The following is a 9,601-nucleotide window of genomic DNA, read 5'->3' on the forward strand; positions in this document are numbered from 1 at the left end:
AGAAAGGAGGTATAAGAAGGCAGGAGAGGTGGGGTGAAGGAGTGCTGGGAGCAGGTAGGGGAGGAGTAGGGTGGGGAGTGGGGTGTGGGGCTGAAGGGTGGGGTGTGATTGGGGATCACTGAGGAAAAAAGAGAAAGTGAAGAAAGCTAATATGGACTTCCAGGTCTCTTAGGACCATTTACTGAGGGTCAGTGTGAACCAAAGCAGTAACTTAATCATACCCTCCTCATTCTACAGAGAAGGAAACTGAGGCCCAAAGAGAAGTGACTTGCTCAGGATCACATAGGCACAATACAGTTGGTGGGAAGAGCCTGGATTTGAAATGATATCCTCTGACCCGAGACCCTGGCATAGCCACAAATTTAGGTGTGCAGCCAGGCAGGAAGCTGCCAAGTCAAGTTGGGCCAGCTTCTGCATAGCACTGGGGAGGATTGGTTGGGACAGGTGAGTCAGAAAAATGTGGGGTGAAGAACGGAAGAGCAGATAGTGGCAATGTACTCTGTGTGTGTGTGTGTGTGTGTATGTGTATGTGTGTGTGTGTGTGTGTGTGTGTGTGTGTGTGTGTGTATGGTGTATAAAGAGTCAGAGCAGGAAGGGGTTATGGGTTCTGGATAAATATGTGTGAACTCGGGCCTGGGAGATGTTTGGCCAGTTTACACCCTCTTAGGGAGTCCGAGGTGGGACAGGAAGCACCAGCTATTCCAATGGGAACTCATCAGCATACTGACCGGGTCTACCAGGTCTTTCTGTTCACTGGTGGTGACTGCCTGGAGATCAGCAACTCTGGAGGAGCAGGAATCATCAAGCCTAAGGGCTCTTAGAGATCAGAAATCCAACTTTCTCATATACAGAAGGAATAAAGCAAAACCCAGATCAGGACTCCCAGGATCACTTGTCCAAGGACCCTGGGAGTCAATTACCCACAGCTAGAACTGGAAACCAGATCTCCCAAGGACCTTTATAGTACTTAAGCTATTGGAATAGCTTCTCATTGGAATAGAATAAACATAATTGACATAGGTACAGACAATTTTCTGTGGACTATTCAGCAAACCTTTAGTAAATATTCAGTCTGAATTTGCCAGGGCCTGGGGAGTGGGAGTAAGAAGGGGGTCAGTGCAGGTGGAGAAAGAGGGTTTGAATATAGCTCAAGGGCATGTAGGGGACCAGGGACAGAGAATGGAGAGCAGGAGAAGAGGGTTTCTTTGGAACATAGGTTTCTTTTAGAATTATTAATGTAAAGTTGAATTTGCAAAATATGAATTGACATAGACCTAGAATAGTCTTTACTGAGATCACACCCTCCTTTCTACCCTGAATCATTCTTGGGGTCAGCAACTCCTTTGCTGGTGGCTTATTGGATCATCTCACTGGAAGGACTGTGAGGCAGCAGGTGGAGACAAAGTTCTAAAAGCATCTCTCCACATCCCCCCTCCTCCCTCATATCCCTCTACCCACTCTTCCCTTTCTATCTTGGAATGTACATGTCTATGAATGTTTCCTTTTGTGAATATTTGTGACTGGATCTGTTTGCATATCTGCATTGAATCAAAATGGTACTCAAAGGTCAAGTAAATTGGCAGATCTGAGAAACAGTTGGGAAGTCAACTTAACATAATGGATAAAGTGTTGGACTTGGAGTCAAGACAGATCTGAATTTTCTGCCTTCCAGTATTTACTAGTATGACTATAGTCAAATGATTTAACCTCTCTGAGCCTCAATTTACTCATCTGTAAAAGAGGAGTAATAGAACTGTGCTTGTGAGAGGCAAAAGAGATATGTGTTAAGTTCTCTGCAAAATTTAATTGTTGTTCAGTCATTTTTCCACTCATATCCAGCTCTTAATGATCCCATATGGGGTTTTCTTGGAAAAGATACTAGAGTGGTTTGCTACTTCCTTTTCCAGTTCATTTTATAAATGAGGAAAACCGAGGTAAACAGGTTAAATGACTTGCCCAGCATCACACAGCTAAGTAAGTGTCTGAAGTCAGATTTGAATTCAGGAAGAAGAGTTTTCCTGACTCCAGTTTTGGTACTCTATCCACTTGTACCACCTAACTGCCCATGCAAACTTTTACTAATGTATAAATGCTAAGTGTTATCCTATGTATGAGTATCTATGATTGTGTATGTGTGAATCAGTGTGTCATTGAGGCTGAAACATTCTTAGCTCCCTGGGTCTGTGTGTGTATATAAGAGGCTCAGTCTGTAGAATTTTTAGGTTATTCATAAAGCCTTTTTTACTCAACAATTTTTTGAGGTAGGTAGTGTAATTATTTTTACCCCCCTTTAATAGGTAAGAAAATTGAACCTTGAAAATGAGAATCTACAGTTCCTTAAAGAGTAAAAATTCCCTCCGAAATGTCCTTGATAACTGGCCATTCAGTCTCTGCTTCCCCAGTTCTAATGATTTGGATGACTTGAAGAGGTCACCTAGTCTGTTGGAAGGTACCTTTAGCTATGGGGAAAGACAAGACAAATTGGGAGTGGGAGACAAAGAAGAAAAATGGGTAGAGATCAGCAGACTGCAAGAACAGGAACAGAGAGAGAGAGAGAGAGAGAGAGAGAGAGAGAGAGAGAGAGAGAGAGAGAGAGAGAGAGAGAGAGAGAGAGAGAGAAGAGAGAGAGACAGGACAGACAGAGTGAGAAACAGGAAAGGAGATAGGGAGAGAAGAAAAAGAGGTGGAGTGGAGATAATGATACTAATAAGAATAACAATAATAATAACTGAAATTAAGATTTATATAACAATTTATAGTTTGTAGGTGCTTTACATGTATTATCGAAGTTGGTCTTTATAACAATCCTGTGAGGTAGGTGCTATAATCCCCATTTAATAGATTTTCAAACTGAGACTGAGAGCAGTGATAGCTAAGGAGAGGAAAAGAGACAAGGACCATTTCTTCTGGCTTCAGCTCTGAACTCCCTGAAAAGCAGGGTTGAGTCTCCCTCTCAGACTATGAATTCTTGAAGCAGAAATTCCACTTTTCCCTCAGACTTCTCTCCCTATAGTATAGGGATACATCTATAGCATAAAGACAGAGGAGAGCTTAGGGCTGGGGAGGTAGCACACCTTTGATACTGAAAAAGAAACAATGGGAAAACATTCAGAATAGGAAGAAGGGAGAAAGGAACACTTGCCCAGCTTTGTTCTTCTAGATTCTAGTATATAGGAGGAGGAAGGTAAAGCAGAGAAGGGTAAAGATCAGCCCTCCCAAGCTTCTCAGGGCAGCAGCCCCTCCTGTGTTGCAAAGGTCTTGGTTACAGCATGAGACGGGCCGAGTCAGACCGATGCCATCCACATCTGAGGGTACACACTTGTGGGCACAAGCTTTTGTGACAGTAGCATCTCCCAAGAACGGGTACACTGCAATGAAGGTAAAGAATAATGGACAAGTCAGGAGGTCTCTCAGCCCAGACAGCAGATCCCCTTTTCCTAATACATTCCTCTCAGCTATTACAAGCCTCTGATGACCAAACCCCAATTCAAAAATTCCCCTCCTCCAGAAGTCATTCCTGATTAAGTGTGGCTGGATCCAATCACAACTGGTTCTACTTTTACTCACATTGCTCAAGTGTCTTTGAGTCTTCCCTAAGAATTCCTAGGTGGATTCTGGAGAGTTATTTGAAACTATGCCCCAAAAGTAATCAAAACTGAACCTGTCCTTTGATTCAGCAAAACCACTACTAGGCCTGTATCCCAAAGACATCATAAAAAAAGGGACAAGGACCTACATGTACAAAAATATTTATAGCAACCCTTTTCGTGGTGGCGAAGAATTGAAAATTGGGGAATAGCTGAGCAAATTATAGTAAATAAAACAAGTATATGGTATAGCGGACTTTAAGTATATATAGTATATTGTTCTATAAGAAATCCTGAATTGGGAGAACTTCAGAAAAGCCTGGAGAGAATTACATAAATGTGTGAAGTGAGCAGAACCAAGAGAACATCGCTCACATTAACAGCAACATTGTGTAACAATGGAAGCATCTCCTCTCAGCAGTTCGGTGACCAAGGACAATCCCAAAAGACTTGTGATGGAAAATGCCATCCACATCCAAAGGGGGAAAAATGAGTTTGAATACAGAGCAAAGCATACTATATTCACTTTTTAAAACCTCTTTTATATATATTTTTCTTTTTCCTCAAAGTTCCCCCCCTTTAGTTTTTTTTTGGAAAGGCAATGGGGTTAAGTGACTTGCCCAAGGTCACACAGCTAGGTAATTATTAGGTAATTAGTTCATATTTGAACTCAGGTATACTCTTGACCCCAGGCCTGGTGCTCTAGTCACTGTGCCACCTAGCTGCTCCCTCCCTTTAGTTTTGATTCTTCTTTCACAATATGACTAATATGGAAATATGTTAAACATGATCTTATTTGTCTAACCTATATCAGATTACTTGTTGTGGGGAGGTATTTAGAAAAATGAGAAACTCAAACTCTTACAAAAAGATGAATGCAGAAAATTACCTTTGCATGTAATTAAAAAAAATAAAAAATCAATTCCTGGGTGGTATGGGTTCAGTTCCAACAAAAGGAGGAAGATAAATTCCTATATAGTGAATTGAACATTCTCTTTGATTTCCTATGGTAAAATTTATTCAAATGTTCAGTCATATCTGAGTCTTTGATACTCCACTTGGAATTTTCTTGGCAGAGATACTGGTTTATTATTTCCTTCTTCAGCTTACTTTAAAGATGAGGACACTGAGGCAAACAGAGTCAAGTGACTTGCCTAGAGTCCCATTATAAACATCTGCAACTGGGTTTGAAATCAGGTCTTCCTGACACCAGTCCTATCCACTGTGCTTTTTACTCAAATAATCTTATAGGGTTTAGGACTGGAAAGGGGCCTTAGAGACCCTTAGATTATTAGCTAATCCAAACTCCTCATTTTATAGATAAGGAAACTAAGGCTTAGAGAAGAAATTGACATACCCAGGTCAAACATATCATATCTAGCAGAACTTGGATTCAAATTCATGTCCTTGGATGCCAAATCCTGTTCTTTTTTGTAACATTAATATCTAATAAAATAACTTGAACATTTTTGATTTGTAATAGGGCCTAGTCTCTCTGAGTGTGTCAGTAGCTTCATAGAAGAATGGCCTTTGAAGATAAAAGGCTTAGAATCAAAAGATCTGGGTTCAGATCCTGACCTTGACCTTGATCCTTGCTAGCTGTGTGATCCTGGGCAAGTTCTGTCCTCCAAATTTCAGTTTCCTCTATTAAACATGGGTGGTCATTTTTGGACTACCTAAACTCCCAATGTTGTTGTAAGAAAAGTACTTTGGGAACAAACCAGTGTTGAATTATCAACAGTAGCTATGTTTAAGCTGGCATCTCCTTCCTTTTGGTTACTAGCTTCCCCTTTAGCTTATTAGATTGGAAATTTTAAAAAATAGAAATGGATTTTAAACTTTATAATAGAAGTCTGTGACAAGAAGAATTCATATTTCTACAGATTTAAATTTTAAAACATATTTTCTTTATGAGAATTTTGTGAGATACGTCTCTCCTCCTCTGATCTGGAAAATAGTGATGAACTAGACTAATAGTTCTCAAAGTATGGAGATCCCCTTTTAATGACTCTTTTCGTGAGGTCAAAACCATTTTCATAATAATGTTATGACATTTTTAATTATAAATTCATTAAATATTGATAGATATAGCCTGTGAAAACAAAAGTTCTTTGGGAGATTCTCAAAAAATGTTAACAGTGTGAAGGGGTCCTGAGATAAAAACCTTTGAGGATCATTGGACTAGGCAATCTCTAAATCCTATTTAGATTTTTCTTCTATGTGTACATAAATAGTATACATACTATTATCCCCATTTTATACCTGAAGATAATATTGAAATTGACAGTTCACCCCTCTACTCAGTAACCTTCCATGGCTCTCTATGAACTTTAGGCTAAATAAAAAATTATTCATCTTGGTATTTAATACTGAATTCTGTCTCCAACTTGATTTTCCAGTTTTATTTCACATTTAGTCCCATTTATGCACTCTATGTTATAGCAAAACTGAACCTATTAGCTGTTTCTCATCTTTTTTTGTCCTCTCTTGTTTCCAATCCTTCTTAGATGTCTCTCTTTATCACTGTCTGCTGACATCTTCCTTCATGTAACAACATCTCTAAGAAGGCTTCCTTAACCCTTTCCCAAGTGAAAGAATTTCTTCATCCTCAGATTTTTCCCAGGGTCCTGTGTCTCTTTTCTGATCTGGTTCCATTCTAAATCCATAGGATCATAGCTTTAGTAAGAAGGGACCTTAGAAGTCAGTAGTTCAACCCTATAATTTTATCAATATCACCCCATGGAAAGGGTGCTGAGTTTGAAAACTGATTGAAATATTGGCTCCATCATTTACTTCTAGTGTGACCTTGGGCAATTTACTCTCTGGATTTTTCTTCCTCACCTGTAAAATGAAGGCATCGGTCCCCTTTAATGTCCCAGTTCTAAATCTATGAAACCTTGAAGCTGAGACCCAGAGAGATTAAGTTATATCACCTTTATTTTTGTTTTTGTTCTTTGTGCCATCCCCTCACCTTAATCCCTGCAACTGATGACCCCAAGTAAACCTGATGGTATATAATTTTTTAGAAACCATTTGGTCTAATTTTTCCCTTTTACAATGGGGAAACTGAGACCCAGGAAGGTGAAAAGACTTCCTCAAAGACGGACAGATACTAAGAAATAAAGCCAAATTTCAATAGGTTCTCTGATCCCAAATCGATTATAAGCACAATACATATTTGTTGAGTTCCCATTTTATAGATGAGGAAACTGAAGACTCAAGAGACTGACTTTTTCCAAAATCAGATGCCTTGGGGTAATGAGATGGTGAAATGCATAGATCACTGGCCCTGGAATCAGGAGGAACTGAATTCAATCCAACTTCAGTCATTTTCTAACTATGACCCTGGGCAAGTCACGTTATCTCGATTGTCTCCGAAAAAAGAAAAAAAGAAAAGGAAAACACATAGCTAGTAAAATGGCAAAGCTGGAATTTTGAATCACATATTCAGACTCCAGGTCCAGGTTTCTCTTTACTATGCCCATTGACCTTCATGGGAGAGCTGGAATTACTCTGTGGAAATTTTCCTTCCTACATTGTTTTGCTGGCCTTGCCCAGGTATGTCATGTGAGTCTCCTGTCCTGGAACCCTTGGAACCTGACCTCTCCCCTTACCTTCCTCCAAGGAGTACATAGTTGTCTTGCACATGGTCTCATCTGGGGCACATTCTGCAATGGTGATGCATTCAGACAGGTTGGTGGGCTGATGACAACTGTAACATTTCAGGGCCCAGCCTATTTGGGGGAAAGAAGAAGGATGGTCAGGTAATGGCTCCTCAACTCTCTGGATCTTTCAGTCTCAAACTTGATGGGGAAAATATGTTCCCTACCCACAGGGAGACCCTGATCTAAATGGGGAAGGGAGTAGGGTAAAGATGAGGCCTCTGCCTTCAGAAATTCCCAGACTTTAGAGGGTAACATGGTTTTTATCCTCTGGGAGAAAACCCTGCTCTCTGGAAGCTACCCATCAGATGCCCCCCCCAGTTACCATTTTGGGTTCTAGTTTTAGTTCTGGTTTTTAGAACCTGGCTTCTAGTCCTGGTTCTGTCACTGGTTCATTTGATCATCCAGGGAGTGAGTCTTTTCTTCTCTATGAGTCTAAGAATGCATCAAATGGGGAGGGAGAAGATATTGAGCTGGATACTTTCTCAGACCCCTCCCCAACCATCTAAAACACAAAGACTCCTGGAGTTGGGGTGAGGGTAGTGAGAAGGGGGTTAGTTATAGGAGGAGGGAAATAAGATCATTCCCTTTGGTCTTTGGGAGCAAGAATTCTGAAGTGTATTGTGTAAACAGGTTGAAGGTAACCTTCCAAGAATAGCTTTTACCCTTCTCTCCATACATTCCCTCCCCTTAGCAAATTGAAACTTGATCCAGTCTTTGTATATCCCTTCCAACCAACCAACAATAAGCACAAGCATCTCATGGAGACCCAACCGGATCTCCTGTCCACCTCATATGTGACCTGTGTGAGTCACTACTCTTTCTGGTTAACCCCCCCCCCCCTTCTTCCCAAGGGAAAGATGGGAAATTTTTTGGCTCTAGACCCAGTCCTGTCACTCCTTCCTTCTCTCCCCATCCCTCTGATTCGGATAGTAAGGCTTAGAAGGGATCTTTGAGGGGAATTAATCCAACTCCTTTTTATAGATCAGAAAATGGAGACTCAGAAAGGAAAAAGAACTAGCTTTTGGCCACACAGTGAGTCAAAAGCAGTCAGAGGGACCAAGAACCATCTTTGACTCTCCCTCGCTGTCTGATTCAATAAGTTACCCAGCTTGAGTCTATATCTGCAATATTTTTTGTGACTGTTCCGTATTCTCCACTCCCACCTCTACCACCTAGTAAAGCTTTCTTTGTAACCTACCTGAACTATTGAACTATTCTTCTGATCAGACTCCCTTCCTTCTCCCCTCAAAGGCATCATGCATACAACTAGTCAAATAACTTCCATTGCTTATTGTTGGGTCCCTTCCTAGTCTGACCTCAACCTACCTTTTTACCTTATTTCATACTGCTCCTCCCTGTACAGATTCATGATCCTTCATATTTCCTCTCTCTCTCTCTCTCTCTCTCTCTCTCTCTCTCTCTCTCCACTTTTCTCTCTGTCTAGCATAAGCTCTAAGCTCAGTGAGTTTGTCTATTTCCATCTTTTTTATATCTTCATCTGTTGGGAGGCATAGTGTACTACAGTCTTTTCCTCTCTTCCTTCCTATTTCATTCTTGCCCCCATTTCATCTTTTTATATATCCATCCCTCTATTTCTGTATCTCTACTTTTTATAACTATCCTTTATCCCTTTGCCTATCCTAGTCTCCTCTTGCAGCTTCTCCTACAGAATCCTTCTCTGTCTCTATCTCCATCTCTCCATGAAACAAGTGGCTAAGGGCAGACATCCTGACTATTGGGGGAGAGAGAGAATGACAGATAAATGGACTAAGGTCTTCCATGTATATATATCTGCTGTTGTCTCTGTCTCTTTCTCTTGGTCTCTCTATCTCTTACTTTTTTTTAACTTGCTCAGGTCTTGTGGTGGAAGCCCTTTTGTGAATGAAAAGAATCTTTTAATCAAGCCCATTCTGGACTGCCCTCCTTGGTCTTCCACTTACTCATTCTCCCCTCTCCCTTTCCCATTCAACCTTAGTCCCAATCCCCATCTCACCAAAATCACCGAATGCAGTAGTAGTCACAGCCAGGAGTACCAGCCTTGATGCCCACATGGTTGGTTACTTTGGTTGTGATCAGTGTCTCCCAGGCATCATAGTTTTGATTTATCCTGTGGGGGGGGGGGGAGGAGGAGAGAAGAGAAGAGTAACCTGTTCTCTAAGAGGATTAGCCTCATCTAATTTCCAGAACCTCCCTCCTTTCTTCTCTCTCTCTCTCTCTTCTTCTCTCTCTCTCTCTCTCTCCAGGGATGTTCAAAAGTTAGACTAGTTGGAGGCTGAGGACCAGTCCCTTTGGGTTTGGCATCCTATCAAAATGGTGACAATCTACCTAATCTAAGAAATCCAGAACTGG

The 9,601-nt window shown here is 41.0% G+C and overlaps 1 protein-coding gene across 1 annotated transcript; it reads right to left on the reverse strand.

The window, feature by feature from the left end:
* Positions 1-1,793: 1,793 nt before the first annotated feature.
* On the reverse strand, positions 1,794-9,344 carry LOC141496860 (ly6/PLAUR domain-containing protein 2-like). The gene is made up of 3 exons (XM_074199436.1): positions 9,246-9,344; positions 7,202-7,321; positions 1,794-3,368 (listed from the first exon to the last, which is right to left on the reverse strand). Exons 1-3 carry the CDS (start codon positions 9,301-9,303, stop codon positions 3,157-3,159), a joined length of 390 nt encoding a protein of 129 aa, XP_074055537.1. The 5' UTR covers positions 9,304-9,344; the 3' UTR covers positions 1,794-3,156.
* Positions 9,345-9,601: the final 257 nt, after the last annotated feature.

This window comes from Macrotis lagotis, chromosome X, assembly GCF_037893015.1.
Source record: "Macrotis lagotis isolate mMagLag1 chromosome X, bilby.v1.9.chrom.fasta, whole genome shotgun sequence".
NCBI classification, from domain to species: Eukaryota; Metazoa; Chordata; class Mammalia; order Peramelemorphia; family Peramelidae; genus Macrotis; species Macrotis lagotis.

Bases quoted from the DNA above. Each gene is read 5' to 3' on its own strand.
- LOC141496860 (XM_074199436.1), bottom strand. From the start codon at position 9,303: ATGTGGGCATCAAGGCTGGTACTCCTGGCTGTGACTACTACTGCATTC. The intron at 7,322-9,245 runs GTGAGATGGGGA...TCCCCCAAATAG, and splicing joins TACTGCATTCGGTGATTTTG to GCTGGGCCCTGAAATGTTAC. The intron at 3,369-7,201 runs GTAAGGGGAGAG...CCTTCATTGCAG, and splicing joins TATGTACTCCTTGGAGGAAG to TGTACCCGTTCTTGGGAGAT.